At 40.5% G+C, this 19527-nt stretch overlaps 1 protein-coding gene across 6 annotated transcripts in view; it reads left to right on the forward strand.

Annotated features, from left to right (window-relative positions):
• The first annotated feature begins 412 nt into the window (after window positions 1-412).
• VEPH1 (ventricular zone expressed PH domain containing 1) overlaps window positions 413-19527 on the forward strand; it is a 197225-nt gene continuing 178110 nt past the window's right edge. Inside the window, exons 1-2 of one of the 6 annotated variants that reach the window (XM_032485610.1) lie at window positions 413-585; window positions 10515-10809. In XM_032485610.1, the coding sequence (XP_032341501.1) occupies window positions 10672-10809 (138 nt within the window). In that variant the 5' untranslated portion in view covers window positions 413-585; window positions 10515-10671. Of the gene's footprint in view, window positions 586-2564; window positions 2675-2709; window positions 2873-6188; window positions 6751-10514; window positions 10810-13715; window positions 13811-19527 lie in introns of those variants that run through there. The other 5 variants (XM_032485602.1, XM_032485619.1, XM_006188427.3 and 2 more) reach the window with 5 other exon arrangements.

Here is a 19527-nt window from a genome sequence, read left to right on the forward strand (position 1 = left end):
GGGTCCTTCACCAAGACAAGAAACACAGGAGGAGGAGCTAGTTTGGGAGAATAATGAGTCCTCTCTAATTTGGGAGTAAAAGATACTACTTTTAATACTGTATTTTAAAAATCAAAATAGCCTTTATTATAATGAAACAGACAATAAACCTAGCCACAGGTCTTTATTCTCCTCTTCCTTAAAAAAAAACAAAAACAAAACAGAAGACTCGTGGTTCAAACTATGTGTTATTTTGCTGAGCTCAAAGGGAGTTCCTGGATCTTTGTGTTTCTGTGCCTCTAATAGACTCTTGCAAGCTGGAGGCTGAACCCAGAAACGGTTCAGTGGAACTTTTTTTTTTTTTTTTTTTTTTTGCCTTCTCATGGATATTTACTATCCCAAGGTTTGATGCAGTTCACTCGATAGACAAGGTGGCGTTGTGAGCAGACCCATATTCTCTTCACTTGAAACGAACTGGTTAGGCTGGTGGATCTTCACTGGTAACACTTTGTGAAGCCCCAAATCTCTCCTCCGTGTGGTCAGGCCTTCCACTTGCTTGCACGCTTTCTGGCATTCCAGCTTGGGCTTGAAGGACTCTCTGGGCAGGTAAGAGTGATAGAGTGATTCTCTTGTTGCATTCAGAAATGGAAACATGTCAGCAGTTTCAGGTAAGAAAAATTATTTATAGAAAGTGGAATCATCCAGTAATTCTCAGTATTTATATGTAATTTATACATTTAAAGTTGTTTTAGAACTTACATATGTTCTTTAAAGGCAACATCTTAGTTTGACTTTGTGGTTAGACAGAATATTGTTTCTTTCAAGTTCGCCAGTGGGGGGAGGGGTGGGAGTTGGGCAGGAACAGAGAGAGGAAAAAAAAAAAGAGTAATACTTTGTGAAACTAATTACCCAAAGGCATTTATGAATATTTGCATGGATGGATGGACTCCATGATTAGGTTTATTAAGTTCAAACAGTACGTGGCTTAGGAACTACCAAACAAGTTTAGGTGGTTAAAGAGGAAATATCTGGGAGAGTGGAGTGAACATATAACTGGTTAAAAAGAATAAATTTAGAATGTCCCAGTTTCAAGTACACGAACAACTACATTCCTTGTAGGCCTTTCCTGTCTCTACCTGTTGTCCACAGAAGCCTGTGGTTGTCATTGAAGGGGCTCATTTGTCATAGGTGTTTCCTGATGAGTCTCCTAGTCCACTTCCTTTGCAAGAAGCTGCCTTGTGGGGACCCAGAGGAGCTAACCCACAAGCCTGGCTCAGCTGATTCTGTTCAGTAAAACTTTTTCAGTGGTAAATGGCAGAAAACCCAACCTAAAATCACTTAAGCTATCAAGGAATTAGTTTACAGTGAAGAGTGAATCTTGAAAGTCAGGGGCAGCTGGTTTAAGGGGTTTAAAATCACTAAGATTTGGTTTCAGGGTGGCAAGATGGCAAGAAAAACCAGACCTTATGTCTTACAGTTGAGCAGGAAAAGACTGTCTCCTCAAAGCGAAACATTCATCTTTATATTGACTCTCATTGGGCTGGAAGGGGTCACACACCTCCCCTAAATTAATGACTATGGTGAGGAGAATGCAGTTTTTCTGACTGGCTGAGATCCAACCTATTTATGTAAATCAACTCTATCCAAGGGACATGGTTTCCAAGGAAAATTTGGGTGTAGTTTTTACCAGAAGTAGGTAGGATAAGTGGACATTGGGCAGTAGACACAGGAGAAAGTCCTCTTCATCTCATGAGAATGCCTTTTAACTGAGCCAGCAGTTTATTTACATAGTAGCATGACTGCCAATGACATGGCAATATTGATATTTCTAGTTGTCACCTTACATCTTATTCTCCCCACTGTGCTACCCCACCACGCTCACATACTCCGTTTGACTGAAAGTTCTAGTTAGAAGAAGCTGAGAAATATTCTGTTGCTTTGTGTGTAGGCAAAACCTCAGATCAATAAGGGTAGAAAGCCCATGTCATACACATAAAGGGAGAGAAGTGCCTCCAGATACAACAATCCACTGGGTACCACCAATTAATTTATGCATTAGAGGTTTGAAGAGCATTCTTCTTAAAAGAGAGAGAGAGAGAGAGAAATGTAAGGAAATATAGGACTACTTGTAAAGGGTCCCCAGTGTATTCGGCCTGAGAAGAGGAATTCCATATTTGGATGGTAAAAGGAAGTGAATTAGCGATTTGGATGGGCACAAGAAGGGAAAATGCTGACTTGGAAAGATTCCCTAGTGCTACTGGATGCTTCAGTCAGCTCTTCAGGGTTTCACTAGCAATACCAATAGCATAGTTAGACTTTTTGCTCATTCAGACTAGTTATTTTTTTTCTCTTGTTGCATTTTTTCTTCTATCATATTTGGTTTAAATACTATCTCATTCTACTACATTCCTCCTTCCATCCCTCTCCAAGCCTTTCACTGATGCCTGTCTGATAAAAGGTCCTACATCTGATATTAACCGAAAACTTCCTTGATTCCTTAAAGTGAGTTATTCATTAACAGAACCTAAATTACTGGTTGTTAGGCAAATCTTCCAATTTTTTCAAACTAGTAATCTGCCCAGAGAGGCTTCTGTAAATCTACTGTAGAAATAAGCGAAGCTTTGTGCCAACTGTCAGCACTAAGCAGAAGTTTGAGAGAGGGAGGAGAAGTTATTCATTTGCTCGATTCAGCATGGTGAGTCCAGGGGAGGGAATCAAGTGTACCTCGGGCTTGACAGGCAGCACAGGGAAGGACGCTGCAGCCGGCAGGACAGAGCGGGGCCAGGGCGACCAACTGCTGTTGAGCATGGTCGAGGCTTCCAGCCGAACTGCTCTAAAGATCAAGCTTTTGCCATCTTTTTCCTATGATGGCCAGAGTTTCCTGTCCTAAGAGGTATGGCTGTCTTCTTTCCTGTCCTTTTGTTCAGCAAAAACAAAAGCTAATTAAAGCAAATGTCAGAAGCTGCAATAAGGCAAAGGGTGGGCTGCAGGAGTCGGGCAGAGAAACTTCCAGGGGCTGGTTGATTATGCAGATAAAGTGCATTTGGGAATTATGTGTCTAGCCATGTATGCGTGCTTTTCAGTTATTATGGTAAAAAAGAAAAGCCACCTCTCTGTGGGTTATTAAAACATGTCTCTAGGCCTCAGGAGCAGAAAACTGTGCTTCTAGATTCGCAGTGTGTGCATTTTTTGTTTCACACCATCAGAGTCTAGGCTTGTTTCTATTTCATACTTTTGTTTACCTCAGGAAGTATTTTGCAACCAGCAAAGAAACTGGCTCTGTCTATGATTTCCAAAGAAAATTCAGTAGCATCATAACAGTCACTGGGTTGGACAGTCACCGTTATTGTTTGTGGTTGCTGTCATTTTTTCCCTTTGATAGTTCAGTTACCTTGCAAATCATAACTGAATCTAGCCACTTTTTTGTTTTTTCAAATACATATTTAAGTTGTCATATAATCAACCACTGGATTCCATGACTTTCATATATGTTTTCAATTTAAAGATTAGAAAAAGTATTCAGGGCATTATTTGAATTTGTCATGCAGTTGTTTAAAATGTGGAATTTAAATGTAAATAAAGATACATTTAACACTGAATTTTCCTTGTAATTCACAAGTTTGGCTGTTTTCTGGAAAAACAAACCCACAGAATTTGAATGTTTTGGTGAGATTTGTATCAATTTTGGAGTAGATATGTATTGCAAGGTCAAAATTGACAAATATGACAGATCACAAATTCTTGGTTTAGAAAGTGTTAAGACTTGAAGATGTTTCCCTCATTCCTGATGAAGAGAAATGTTTCCTATCTTTTTATGTTTTAGTAAGTTGCAATACATATTTAAAATTAAGTTGATTTTTTGAGTTCTTGCCTAAACAGATCACCAAACCTATTTTTGGTATGTGCTTATGATAATAAGCCTGCTACAAACTTAAACTACATGAGTTCTAACAAAAACACCAGGGGCTGAGTCCTTTAGCATCATTTGGAATAACCCAGCCTCGGAGGCTTTCAGTAGAAGTGAAGTGTAGCAACATATCACAGCAGAGGAAGCTGAGAGACAAGAGACGCCCAGGAAACAATAGGCATCTTGTGGGAAGTTCGGCTGAAATGTATGCAGCCCATTCCCATGGGAACGCCTGTAGTTCTTTCACACTGTGTGAAAAAGATGCTCCCTGAAAAGGATCTTTAATCCTTTTTTTCAAGGGAAAATCTGAGAACTTCATTGAAAGTTTCTAGAACCCAAATGAGTCTAGGTTAGTCAGCAGGCATTTTAAACACAGGTGAATAAAATGAGAATTTTGTGATGCACAGTAGTGTTATCCAAAGTATAATGTAAATAAACTTTGTAATTCTAGAATTTTCTGAAGTGAAGAAACCATAGAATATCCGAACCTGGAGTTGGAGGCTAGAGGCTAATTTCTTCAGAACACATTGGCTTCCTGAGTTAGTTACGTTTATTGAAATCCCTCCAAAGTACTTTAGTTTTTTTTCCACAGGTGATACCCCAATAGTTGGGCGATTAAATCCTCTGGTTCATGTATGTGTGTTTTCATTTAGCAGACTCTATAGATGCATAACATAGTCAACCAGCAATGACTTACTAGCTCCCATTCAGTGTGGGTCACCTTGAAAAGTCATAAAGAACTTTTCCCTCTGGTGCCCTGGAGGGAATAATACACTCCCTCCTCACTAATAAACATTAGAGTGAGCACTAAGCTTAAGTAGAAAACTCAGGTATTTGGATTACCTGGCCACAAAAAGTCTGAGATACATTGTATTTCAGTCCATTTCCACTCTGTAAAAAAAAAATTCTGTTACTGTTTAGCCATGGTGGGGGTAGCATCATGGTAAGGCTATCTCTTTAGGCAACAAGATAAGTTTGCCAAGAAATCAATAGGGATACATACAAGATAGTGCAAGAACAACCGAGATTTAAGATTGGGGAAGAGTACAACTAGGATATAAATATGACACAAACTGAAAAGACCTAGGCATCTTTAACTCTGTGAACTCAGTGTTAGTGAGCAGTACAGTCATGTGTTAGCACTTAAAAGGTATGGCAGGGGGATGTGTCAACAGGAGAATGACCTATAAGGATAATGGTGTTATTAAGGGTATGATTCCTGTCACTCCTTGTGTGGTGCTGTATGGCAGGTCTGTGTTAAATGCTTCACAAAATCTCTTTAAACCTCCCAACAACCTGTATCACAATCCTCAGGTGCAAATAAGGAACCTGAGGTGCAGGGAGGTTAATTAATCTGCCCTGGTTTACACTGCAGGTAACAGCATAGCTGAGCCCAGATGTGTCCAGGGTCCCACACTCTTACCAATCCACTCTTCTTACTAGATTCCCATATGGTGTCCAATTCTGGACACTAAACTCCTTTAAAAACAAAAGGAAATTGAATAAAAACTAGTGATAAGAACCATGAATAATGAATAGAGAGAGGATGAAGAGGGAAGACCAAAGAAACATAGTCTATTCCATTAAACAGGGATAGAATACTTCATATTCTACTTCATCAGTATCTATAAGCCGGAAAATTACTAATGAAAGAATACACCTATTCATGGATGACTGGGTTCTGTTTTTATGAAGGAAACTCTTCAAGGGGATAGTTCTCCATATGTGGACAGTGTAAAAACACAATTGATCACCGAGTGTTGAGGAAGATTTATGAGGCCATTCTCCTGGTGCATATGACCTGGTTCAGTGGCAGGTGTGTAGCCACTCCGAGCACACACCTTTGTGGGGTAGCACCCCTGGGGAGACACAGTGTCCACATCTTAGTGATGATCATGCAGATGAATTTAGCTTGTGCATTTTGCCAGCAGATAGGTTTGATGGGATGGGCAGACCTATTATAGGAACAGACAAGTACGAGATAGAGAATAATACAGTTTAAAACATTTTTTTTAATGCATCATCATCTTTTGAAACAGTAAGGAAGGGTTTCAGTACTTTTTCTTCTCTGGAGTGTCACTAGATGAAGCGGGATAAACATTTTCTCTAAGTATTGCTGCGATATTTAAAGTACCAATCTGATATGTCTGGTCCAAGTGGATTTCTACGAAGAGCCTCCCAGCAACTAAAGTGGAAAAGCAGAGGGTATGCATCTTTGTTGAGTGTGTTCCGTTTATTAGCAACTTTCTGAATTCTGAAACTTTCAACGACAGTAACGTAGAGGCAGAGCAAGAGGATGACTTCTGCAGGAGCTGTGTCTCTTCCCGGACAAACGGTCCGTTCCAAAGTCTCGCGAGGGCGAGACAAGTGTTAATTAAGCAGCAAATCTCCTCCCTTCCAGGGGTTGAGAAATGGCTCCCAGCAGCCGCCCCCGTTCACCTTCACCGGCTCGAGTTCCTATCGAAACCTTGTTCTCTGCGTGCCTTCCCCCTACCCCCTCTATTCTTCTCAGGGAAGGTATAGAGTTCCCTGAACACAGGGAGTTTTGTTTTCTCTGTTAAAAACAACTCCACTCTACCAGGGCAGGCTTTCTGTCTCACCTCAGGAAACAGAGCGTTTCGCTCAGAGGTAACTCTCCACGGGGTGAGGTGCAGCGTCACCTGACCGGCTCCGGAGCCGCCGGTGGCATCAGGCTGCATTCCTTGCATTCTTCCAGCCGGCACGGCCATGAACAACTTCAGGTTCACTGCGCTGAGTGGATTCCGCTGGCCGTGTCCCCGGAGTCCGCCGGCGCAGCCCGCGCCCCCCGCCCCGGCCCGCTCAGGCCCGCCGGGCAGGGCCGCGCGCCACGGAGGAGCTCGCAGGTAACGCGCTCGGGGGACGGCGCGCCGGGGCTCCCGAAAGTGTCGCGCGAGGCAGGCTCCTTCCTCCTCTTGTGGTGGCCGTTTCTCCCACAGAAACCCGACCTGACAAGCCACGCCTGCTTAAAAAAATACAGACTTAATGTTGAGAACCTGGGCTTCAAGATTAGGGAAGGAAGTGAGGAGGGCCCACGGTGGGAGTAGGAAGGAATTTTATTAGCCAGTTTTTGTCCCACAGTAAGTACGAGATTGAGAGGCTGACCTACTCGGATGCGAATCTTGTTTCTGTGTGTAACCTCGGCCCGGTATTTAACCTCACCAGTCCTGTTTCCTCTTTGGTAATGATATCTGCCTGCAGGGTTGATGGGAGAACTGAGAGAAAAAAGTATCTAGTGAGGCACTTGGTGCATAGGAGGCGGCAGAGTGTGTGTATTCATGTGTGTGTACGGCGGGTGCATATGCACACATACATATAGGCCACAGGTCTGTGATATTCATAAGTGTAGGGAAAGTTTTGGAAGATGAGGTCGAATTTGATCTGGCTCTGACCTTCTCTGCTGTTGCAGAGAGAGCCGCAGGAGAAGCCAGACACCAGAGCTACTGAAAAATAAATAACGTGCCTTGCAGATCCTTATCCAGGAGAGGGCAGCCTGGATATGGATGCAGGACACTCTCTAAATGAGGACTGATGGGAAGGGAGGCCGCTCAGTAATTACCACACATGGTCAGATATACAGCTGCACACAGCCTTGAGAGGGCTTTGTCCTGGGAGGCCAACTGCTTTCAATCCTGACTCTGCAACCTACTCTCCAGGTCCACCTGGGCTGGTTGTTTTCCTCTCTGAACATCAGTTTCTCATCGCATGGAATTGTCATGAGAATTAAATGACTCATTATTTGGGAAGCTCTCAGAATATTGCCTGATGCATGGTACACACCCACTAACCATCAGCTTGGGGTGTCATTATTTTATGAAGTGCTCTTTTATGTATTATCTGCTTTGATCTCCAACAAAACAACCTGATGAGATTGATGAGGTGTGCATTAGCTCTGTTTCGCAGATGAAGAAACTGAGGTTTGGGGAAGAAAAGAGCATGAACCAAAGGTCCCACAACTGCTAAGTGGCCGAGCTGGAACTTGAATCCAGGTCCCTAGACAAGCAGGTGACTTAGTATGTACTCAGCACACATGCACTGAATGAAATCTATTCTAAAAGTTCTCGCTAAACACCGTTTCTTCCACAAAGCCATTCCTTGTCATCTTCTCCTTGGAGAGATCAGTCTCCCCCTTGTTCTTCCCCAAACTTCTTTTTATAGTACCTAGGAGACTTTTCTCTGGGTCATCCTTGTATTGTAGAATGTTTGGGACAAGTCTCCTCTCTCCCTTTCCCACCTCTGAGTGTGTGAAAGTCTTCTTGTACAGCTGTGTGTTGAACAATAATGTTACATGCAATATACACGCAAGGGTAACAGCTGAAGTTGGAAGTATGAATGTGGGGCTCCACACCAGGTGTCACTGCAAGTGTGGAAAGAAAAGAAGGAACCCAGGAGAAGCCTGTGGGTGCTCCTCTCCCCCAGCACATATTTCTGCTGCTTCTCAGAGCTCTGGTTCTGCTATGTCTGGGGCAGCTGAATCTGCTTCCGGAAGTACCAGATGCTGACCAACAAGCTGACTGGTCAAGGGGAAGTCATTTCCATCCAGTGTCTTACCTTCCTGAATATAATTTCACAGAGACTCTGTCACTGCAAGTGGTTGAAGCTAGGGGGTGGGGGGAGTATGTGCTAAGGGGAGAACTCAGGAAAACACCACTTTAATTTTTCTTATAGATACTGTAATTCACCCTTCCACATTCACCAGGGCACAGAGTACTTTGTAGGACCTTCACTCTCCTCTCTCCCCATCCCCTGAAACCTTCCCCATCACTCTTCTTTTCTCGTCCTGGAAGCCTCTCTTCCTCGTGACTCCCCTGCTTTCTTGTTGGCCTAAATCCCAGGGCATAGATGAACAAGGATGCAGTGTCAGTGTCGGAGGGAAGAATTCAATTTCTTGCTTTATGATCCTACTCATTTCTTCATCCTCAAATGTTAATAATGCTCTGAGGGGCTTTACTCCTGACAGTAACCTCATGTGGAGCCTTACATGTCCTCATCAGTCCATAGTGCTTATGAGCGGGAGCCTAGCACTGGAGTCTCTGGGTCCAAATCCCAGCTCTCCAGTTTACTAGCTATGTGCCTTGAACAAGTTATTTTACGCCTTGGGTTCCTCACCTGTAAAATAAGAATGAAATATCCTCAGACAGTTGTTATGAGGATTGAATGAGTTAATGTTTGCAAAACCTCCAGTGTTTCCATGTAGACAAGCAGGTGGAAGTCTCGGGCAACATTTTTCCAAAGCTCGTAGATAGCGCAAATGTCGCGTGTGGGCACTACTACTCCTGAAATCCCTTCACTGGCCTATGAATTGCACCATTTGAAATACTCCTGATAGCTTCTTTGGTTAAGTATCTGATGAAAAATTTGGCTTGTGTTTAGAGAGCATATCGTATGGGGGAGTATGTATCTTTGAACTTTAAAATTGCCTTCAGCACAGAGAGGTGCTCCCACAGTGAGAGCTCAGGGGGAGGTCCGGGATGCCCAGAGGAGCGGCAGACTCCCTTTTCACACTACTTCTGGGGAACACGTTCAGAGTGGGCAGAACAGCCTAACAGCTTATGTTACGTAAATCACCCTCGGCTCTCACTCTCTGAACACATGGCTGCGTTGTTAAGTCACCTGTATGTCTGAGGCGACTCCACTCTAATGTAAACTTTGGGGGAACCCACTGGTCTGAGATTAGAAGAACAGCACTGTCACAGCTACCATGGGGCCTCGGAGAAGTTATGAAACCTCCCTGACCATGAAATGATTGCTAAGGTCTCTACCAGTGCAAATGGTCTGTGGTTTTATTAGGCCCAGAAGGGAGTTGATGAGAATAATCAATTGTTTAATTGGTGCCATGGCCTTACTCTCTGTGGGCTGTTAATTGAGTAAGAAGTACGATGGGACTTTAATTTCACCTGTGGGAGTAGAGGGCGGCTTGCCCAATCCCAAAGCCCTTCCTCTTTAGCCTTCTTTGCAATAAATCTCACCTTCAAGCTCCATGTTCAAGTTTAAGTTGAGATTTATCTAGCCTCAGACTCCTAGGCAGAGTTCTTTATTGCATTGTCACTCGTTTAGAGAGTACATCAGAATAGGGCAAGTATTGAGGTTATCTTCTAGACTGAGGGGCCAGGAAGCTTCTGTTGTCAGTGTAGCAAAGAAGCCCAGCCAAGAAGGTAAGCGCTGGTTTCCGCATCCAGGAAACCGGCAGTGGGTGAAAAAGGCGTTTCTTGTGTTCTCTCTTCCTTTCATTGCCCTTCTCTGTTTGGTTTCCATGGGAATCTGTTTGGGGGAAATCTGGCAAGTATTGGGCATATTTGTTGCTGGTCCACTTGTTTCCTTGTGGCAGATAGAGAAGGAGAGGATATAGAAACGACATAAAAAGGAGAAAAGTGGGGAATTTAAGCTGATTTTTAAGGCTCAAATTAAATTCTGGAGAAATCTAATCATTTTTGACAGGACATCTTGAGACAAAAATGAGGAAAGAATTCTTTTGAAGATCATCAAGCCAGAATCTGTTGCTCCATGCACGTTTTCAAATGTCTTTTTTCCCCTCTCTCTCTGCTGGGCACTACGTTCACATTCTGCCATTCTGTTAATGGCTGTTTTGTGTCATTTGTTTCTCTTGCAGAGAGTGTCAAAGAAAACCTCAAAGTCTGGAGAAAAATGACTTTTCAAGGAATACAAAGTCGATGTCCTGCTATGTGTTTTTGTCTCACTAACTTCTGGTAACTGAGACGCATGGCCTTGGGCCTGCAGACAGTCCATTGATTAGCAGACTCCTCATCATGCATCAGCTATTCAGACTGGTCTTGGGACAAAAAGATCTTTCACGAGCCGGCGACCTCTTCTCCTTAGATGACTCTGAGATTGAAGACAGCCTGACAGAAGCTTTGGAGCAAATTAAAATAATAAGCTCATCATCAGTAAGTAAACTAGTTTTTTAGACTAGACCCCGAAATGACCTATTCTGGAGCCAAATGATGGTACATATCCTGGGGAAAAGCGTCATTGCAGGGGCAAGAGGAAAGACCACTAACACTGATCTCTCTTAACTCTGTTCTGTGGTTGAGTTGGCATCTAAGAAATAACACCAGGGATGTTAGTGACTTGGGGGGCAGCCCTTTTGCCCATTCACAGAGACTAGAACTCTGAAAATTGCAGACCAAAGTGAAATCCTCCCAAAGGCTGTCTAAAGTTTGTTTCTACATCCTGGAGATGACATGGAGAGGAGAGGGAGCAAATCTGGGGGAAAGCAGACCCACCAAGCTGCACAACAGCATCTGTAAACAAAGCAGGGTGTGCAGTGGAGGCTGAATAATGAAAGAAGGCAAGATGACACCTCCCGCCAGGCAGGTAATACAAGACAAGGACAACCATCACTCTGCTGCTAGAACTGACAGTTGCCCAGGGCTTAATAACGCTGATTCTGTTTGCTTCTATATAGTCTCCTTTTTAAAAATTTCTTTCCTTTTCTCCTTTTCCTACACCCCACCCCCATTCAGTTCAACTCACCTGTTATTAGCCCCTGGTATGATCAGACAAATTTAAAATGTCCATCAACCCTCCTGTTCCTTTGCTTCTCCTCAATATCAAGATTATATATCCTGAAAGCACTTCCCAAAAAGAGTGGGTGTGGAGTGTCCTGTGTGGTTTGATGTTGACTTCGGTCTTGCTTGAGCCTTCCTGAGATTGGTCCCATTTCAGAGGCCAAGGCCACCAAGCATCCTCTCACATCCTCCCAGGTCAATAGTGTTTGCCAGCACTTGGCACAAACACTCACCTGGCAGAGGAAAGAGACAGGGCTCAAGCCATTTTCTGAACAGCAAATATGTGCATATTTCAGAGATAACAGCTTTCTTCCATGTCATAATCAAGAGATGTTTAAAAGCATAATAGCAACCCGTGCAGCTTCCTCCTCAAACCTGTCAGCATGTTCTCTTGTTGGCTGCCATTCACATGCCAAGTCCCCCTAGTGACCAGTGAAGTCACTGCCCAAACACTCTTCTTTTCTCAGGTAATGTCTTACGTGTCCAGAACGTTAATCAACTTAGTCTGACTTAAAAAAAAAAAAAAAAAAAAGTATTCCTGGTACATTTCCATTTTCTGGGTAGGATTTGTGTGCTATTTCCAGCAGCCCCTTCCTTCACACTCCTCTTGAAATAAATTGACTGAATATGCTACTGATTTCATATAATCTAATACAAAATATATCTACATCTATATCTGTATCTGTATCTATAGTTCCCTAAAGTCTGTTTCCACTAGAGGTCACTAGTGTCAGTGATTTCTTTTGTTTCCTTCATCAATTGCTTTGTCTCAGAGTGCCAGATTCAGGATTTTAGGACTGATGAGTTCTATTATGTGTCTCTACTTTTAACCATTAAGCCAGGTATGTCCTTTGTCATCAGGAGCATTGTCCATTCTTTAAGCCTTCTGATCAGCATCCCACCAGACCAGCAGGTCTGGAGAGCCAGTGGTTCTCCCATGTTGTTCATTTGCTAACTTCTATTACATCCCACTTCTTCCATTCTCTATCTGTAGCTGAGGCATAGAGGAAATGGGCAGCAGAATAAAAGGAATCGTTTTTTAGAGAAATCATGCAGCTCAATCCAGGTTTTAAACACAGGGATCATGTAGATTAATCTAGTTTTTAAATTTGCTAATCAGTCCCCCAAACATGTGTGGCATTCCTTCTCCCCTTCCCTTCCTTTAAAAGCCAGTTCAAGTTTCTTTATTCCTGAAATTATTTCTCGTGGTTCTAGTTCTTAGTGATTACTTCTTTTTAAAAAATTTAATTGCCCTTTTGCATTAGGTGCTGTCCTTGGAGAAAGTTACCTGTTCATATGTCCTCAGGTGCAGTCTCTTCATGAGGGAATTCCAGACCTTTGTTTTCCACCTTCACGTCTCTCTCTAAGCTTCAGCCTCATACTAATTAATATTCATCACCTCAAACTCAATATATCTAAATTAGAAATTATCATCTTTCTTCCAGCTACACTATCATTTTCCTAGATCTCTTAAGTTTGAAACCTGGGGTCATTCTTGACCTCTTTCTCTCACTCACTCCTTTCTCCTATAAGCTCTGTAGGCACTGCCTGAGAAATGCCTCTTCACTTTGCTCCTTCTGGTCCCTTCCTGCTGCTATCACCTTGACTTAGGCTCTCCAACCAATTGGTCTCCCTGCCTTTGCCTTGCCTTTCTCTAGTTCAGTCTACTAACAATTACCAGCTTAAACTTCTTAAGCCAGATTTTATTACATGTCTCCCCATTGTTATCAAAACCTTTTCCTGATGCCTCAGTTCTCATGACATTCAGTGACCAATACCAGTGCTTAGTCCACTGAACCACTGTACTTACCCTTTGGCTCACTTTCCTGTTAGCTGCATCCATCCTTCGCTTATAACCAGGACCAGGTAAATATTCCTTCTCAAGCCTTTCCTAGTGACCCTGGATCTCAGCAATCAGTTTCACTTCTCAGTTCCTCCTTAGAAACATAGAACTGGAAGGGACCTTCTAAGTCATCTTTTCCAACTTCCTTTCAGCACAGAAATCCCTTCTTTAAGATTTCTGACAAGTAGGTGGCCTCTCCTGTACTTGCAATGATGAGGACATAGTAGGTTTCTGATATTTTTTCCCTGCTCCTCAGTTTTCCTTGGATAAGTTCCCCCTTTCCATTGCTTGAAGCTTTCCTTGATCGGTCCTTGAGTCAAGGTTCCCTACCTTGCCCCTGCCAGTGAGAGGGGAAGGCGGGAGTGGGGACACTTGACCCAAGCTATACCAATCAGAATTTCTTTCCTATTAATTCTAGGAAAGAAATCAGCCAAGGGTGATTTACCATTGATGATGGCGTCCCAAAGAGGCAGTGCTTTGGTTTCTGCCCATCTATCACAACAGCTGCCTGGGTCATTGTCTTTCTAAGGCCAGGTACTTCAGTTTTTCCTTCAAATTTGTGAGCTGCCTCATATCTTTTAATTATTTTATTTGTTTGTTTATTTATTTTGCTACAGTTATCCAGACTTTTTCTGTTACTTATGACCAAAGACTCCCAACCGACAAAGTGATAGCTGTTTCACTGTTGGAAGTTCAGATTGTTAGTGTGTTCCTCCTTTCGGCCAAATGAAATCTCACTCTTTGTATTTTCCATCTATTATTCTTTGTTCTGTTCTCTGCCCCCAACAATCAAACCTCTATTCCTACAAGAACTTTAAACATATGCAGATAGATAGGTATCAGTTCTCAACTCTGGCTTCTTTCTTTCTAGCTGAATATCCTTAGTGTCTTTATGTCTTTCCATGACAAAGAAGGGGCCTATAGCCAGGAAAGGTTACACCAACTCATGTTTCCAAGTCTCAGGTCTGGAAACTCAATTTTGTCAGTACATGAGAAATATTATTTAAATCATGCTATCAGAAGTATAAAATAGAATGCTGACTGATTGATTTACAATGAAAATTATAACATGTCTGTCAGAATTCTTGTGTGTTCCATGCTGTTCTCCCAATGTCTCTTTACTCAGTCTTTCTCTAGACAAGGAATATTATTGATTAAGCTCCTTCCACCTCTATTATAGTCACATTTTAGCCCTACCTCCCTGAGATTGTATTTAACTGACCTGTCAAGTCACTCATGTAGAGACAGTGTCTGGAGTTTTAGCTCCATAGCTGGCTAATCCCAATCATACAAGTGGATTTTTTTGCTTGTTTAATCCTTAAAGGGCAATCTTGTTTCCATATTCTTAGAGGATGCCTCATTGTAGCCACCAAGTATTGCCTACATTCTCAGCATTCTGGTTACCCTCCCCGGAATCTTTTAAATTTATGATTGTAATTTATCATTGCCTAGTACTTGAACTAATTGCTTGGAACAATTGCTGATACTAGTCAGATACTCTGTTTCTAAAATTTCTTTTCAATAGTGACATCACACATTTGGCCACATTTATCCTGTCATGTGCCAAGATCCTCAAGTTAAATCAAGAATTGTAATCAGATAACTTGAAAAAAAATTAAAGTGTATCATGTCACATTTTAAGCCACTGAAATAATATTCTTATCTTCAGGCTCTCATTCCAGGATATCCATACCTTTTAAAAACCATGATTCTGTCCAATATATTAGTTACTCCCAGCTTGGTAGAATCTGAAAATTCAGTAAGCAAGCCTCTAACCCTTCCCTCAAAGTCACTCACAAAACAACTGCTCTGTAGTCCATGCCCTCTTTTTCTATCAGTTACTCCAAAACAGAGCTGGAAAATATTTCATCCTTATGATGAAATTCAAATTTTGGAATTCATCAGCCTTGAGACTGGATGGGATCATCGAGGGAGTTTAGGCTTGGTTTGAAAAGGTGACTTCTTACTCAAAAGTCTAAGTTCTCAAATATGCTTTAAGTTTTGTCTTTTCCTTTCTAGTCCTTCCTGGACTACCCTTACCTAATACTCATTTCTTCTACTACCTCGGCTTTCCTCCCAGACTCCTCAGGTGGGATTGTCTCCCTATCCACTTAGCTTCTTCTCACACTCCCAACTCCACCTTTCCCATGGTGCTCACCCATGCTCAATCCAATGTTAGGTACACAAAAATCACCCAAGTTAAGAAATTAAATGAAATTTGTATCACCTGCATGTGTCTCTCTAACCCAGTGCTCCTCCCTTGCCTTGCTGTGCTAATCAATATCCTGTTAGGGTATTTATGCAAATATGTTTTTATTTCTTTGCTACATGTGCATGGCTCAAAAATGATTCATAGCACTGTAGTTCATGTTTTTAAACTTTATATAAATAGCATCATAAGGCTCAATGTTATGTTTTCAAAGTTTATCTGTATTAGTACATGTGGTTCCAATTTACTTGTTTTCAGTGGGATAGAATATCCCTTCACATGACTATGCCACAGTTTATTTGACCAATCTTCTTTTGATGGACTTTCTCTGTTTTAATAGTGCTACAGTGAACATTCTTATAATTATCACTTTTGGCAAATGTGCTTAATTTCTCGTGTACACAGTCAAGCTGATATGGGGGCTTTGTATACTTTAAATTTTCTGATAAACCACTAATTGCTCTCCAGTGTGGTTTTACCAACTTATATTCCCATCAGCCATGTCTGAGAGTCCCAGTGGCTTTATTTCCTGCTCAGTACTTGCTTTTATCAAATTTTTAAAGTTTCTGTCAATTTAGGTGAAGCAGTGTCTGATGGTTATTAAAACTTTCACTCCTCTATTGAGGAGGCCAGCTGTTTTTTCATACGTTAATTTGCTATTTGCCATTTGGGTTTCCTTTTTAGAAAAGCACCTCTTTATGACTTGGGGTTTTTTTCCTTTCTATTTTTCTATTGAGGTTTTAAAATCTGTTCTTATTAATTTGAAGTAGTTTTTTGTATATTCTTCTACAAAACCTTTATCTTTTGTGGACGTTGTATGTCTGTTATTCCAAATATAGCTTGCTTTTTACTGTAATGTCTTGATACATGATAGGACAGGTATCCCCAAACTCTTTCTTTAAAATTGCTTTGATTTGTTTTTGTTCTTTAACAGTTTTTATTAATTTTCATGAATAATTTTTCAAGTTTCATGAATAATTCTGTCAGTATCCTGATTGGAATTTCATTATACGTACAGATTAATTTGAAGAAAATTAACATATTTATGGTACTATCTTCTTGTCTGTAGATATTGTATATCTTTCCATTTATTTAGATCTTCTTAAATATCTTTTAATAAAGTTTTATAAACTTATTTGTTAGGGATCTTGAGACTTGTACATCTTTTTTTTACATTTACTAAGTTTTTTTAATTTTTAATCTGAGATGATAAATGGTATCCTCTTTAAAGATTATATTTTCCAACTATTTTTGAGGTGATTATAACATAAATTATATTTGTATAGTAATGTTATATCCAGTAAACTGCTTCAACTCTCTTATTAATCCTAATAACTTGCCTAACAAATATTTATTAGGCACTTAACTATGTGCTAGACACCGTACTGGATGCTGGGGAGAAAGGAGTAAGCAAAATAGACCAAAATCAAAAACCAAGAAACCCTGCCATCATCTCTTTAACTAGATGAGACAGAAAATAAACAAAATAAATAAGGAAAATACATAGTATATCAGAAGAGGATAAATGCTGTGTAGAAAAATAAAATAAGAGAATGGGGACATGACATTGGAGGTTTGAAATTTTAAGTAGGGCAGACAAGGGAGGCCATGCTAGGAAGCAGACATTTAAGCTAAACTTGAATGAGATGAGAAAACAATGCTGTGGACGCTTGCAGGAAATCATTTAAGGTAGAGGAACCATTAAGTACAAAGGTCGTTAAGTTGGGGGCAGCCTAGAGTCTTTGGGGAACAACAAGAAGGCCAGTGTGGTTGTAGCAGAGGGAGCAAGGTAGAAGAATCATAGGAGGTCGTTAGAAGGGAAGTGGAGGCTGGATCACATAGGGCCTTGGAAAGCCATTGGAGAGTTCTGACCAGAGAAGTAACATGACCTGACTTTCTTCTTTCCGTTTTGAGAAGAGTCTGCAAAAAAGGCAAGGGTGTAATCAGGGGGGCCAATTAACATGCTCTGCAATAATCCAGATATAGGAAATAACAGAGACTCTTGGAGTAATAGAGGTGATAAGAAGTGTTCAGATTCTGGATATATTCTGAAGCTGGAACCAACAAGATTTGCTGATATGGGGATGGCATTTTAAAAAAGAGAGAGGGAGGATGTGAAGATTTTTGGCCTGAAAAACTAGAATGATACATTTGTTGTTAAGATGGAGAAGACTGGAAGAAACAGATTTGGGGGAGGGGTAGAAAGGAATCAAGAGTTCTTCAGATATGGAAAGTTTGAGCTGTCAGACATCTGACTGGAGATATTGTGTTGGATGTATAAGTCTGGAGTTGAGAAGTCTGAGCTGGACATTATAATTTTGGAATTCATCAGCCTTGAGACTGGGTGGGATCATCGAGGGAGTGAGTATAGACAAAAAATAAAAATGTCCAAAGACTAAGCCCAGTGCTCAGAGATCAAGGAGATGATGAAGAAACAGTAAAGTAGACTGAGAGAAAGGTCCAGTGAAGGAGGGAGAAAGTCAGAAGAGCATGATGTCCTGAAAGCCAAGTGGAGAAACTGTCAAGGACAGAGCAATGTTGAATGCTGCTGATAGGTGAGGTGAGATGAGGACTGAGAATTGACCATTAATTCAGCACATGAGCTCATTGTGACTTGACAAAAGCACTATCATTGGATAGAGAGGAGTGAACACTGGATTGGAGTTAAGGACAGATTGGGAGGAGATTTGAAGAAAATGAGCAGTGAAGACTCTAGGCATTTCCTACCGAGAGGAGTAAGGAAATGGAATGGTAATTAGAAACAAACAGGGAGTCTAAGAAAGGATTTTTTTTTTTTTTTTTTTTTTTTTTTTTTAGAGAAAAGAGAAGCACATTCTTTGGAATTTTTTATGTATACATTCATTCATTATCTTAAAATAATGATGGCTTTGTTTCTTCCTTTTCAATTCTTATGTCTTTGATTTCTCATGGTCCTGACTAGCTCTTTAGAACATGTTGACTAGAAAGGGGATAGCAGATATCCTTTTTTCATTCTTTAAAGAGAGTTTTCTGACTTTTCAATGTAAGTATAATGTTTGCTCCAGGCTCTTGGTTAATACCTTTTGTCAGATTAAGGTTTCCTTTGATTCCTATTTTTCTAAGAATGGTTAAGTTTATCAACTACTTTTTCTGCTCTTTTGAAATAATCCTGTTTTCCCTTTTAATCTGTTAATGTGGTGAATTGCAGTAAGAATTTTAAAAATATAAAACCATTATTGCTTTCATGGGATAAAGTAAAAATTTACATTTATTTTAATACATTTCCTGATTTGGTTTGCTATTTTTAAAGGAGTTTCAGAACTGTAAGATTGGCCTGTAATTATCCTTTCTTCTACTAATTTTAACCTGGTTTTGATATCAAGATATTTAATAAATGCTAATCTTATAAAGTGAGTTGAAAAATATTTCCACATTTCTATTTACAGTTTTATAAGATTGTGATGATCATTCCTTGATTTCATAGAAAGCTATAAAACCCTTTGGGCACCATGAGTTTGTTTGTTTTGGTAGATTTTTAAGGTACTGATTCAATTTCTTTGAAGAAAATTGAGGGATTTTTGCTTCAGTCACCTTTGATAAAGTAGAATTTCTAGGAAATTGTGCATCTTATGTGAGTTTTCAAATTTACTGGCATAAAATTGTTCACATTATTCTTATTTTTTGTGTTCTGCTGCATCTGTATTTAAATAGTCTTTTTCACTGATACTTTCTTTTATCAGTATTTTCAGTTTTGTCTTTTTTAAAGCTTTTAGTTTATTAATCATCTATAAAGGGTTTTTTTTCCTCTTATTAATTTCTTTTCTTTTTCTTTCTTTTTTTTTTTTTACTGTTTACGGTTTTCCTCTTTGTTCTTTCTCTGGTTGTATTCTGCTGGTTTTTTTTTTCCTAATTCCCTCAGCTGTATTGATTTATTTTTTAACTTTCTTGTTTTTTAATGTAAGCATTTAAGACCATAAATTTCTTGCTAAGTACCACTTAATTTCATCCTACAAGTTTCTGAGATATAGTATTTTCATTATGAATTCTGAATACTTTTCTATTT

The sequence above is a fragment of the Camelus ferus genome, chromosome 1 (genome assembly GCF_009834535.1).
Source record: "Camelus ferus isolate YT-003-E chromosome 1, BCGSAC_Cfer_1.0, whole genome shotgun sequence".
In the NCBI taxonomy this organism is placed as follows: Eukaryota; Metazoa; Chordata; class Mammalia; order Artiodactyla; family Camelidae; genus Camelus; species Camelus ferus.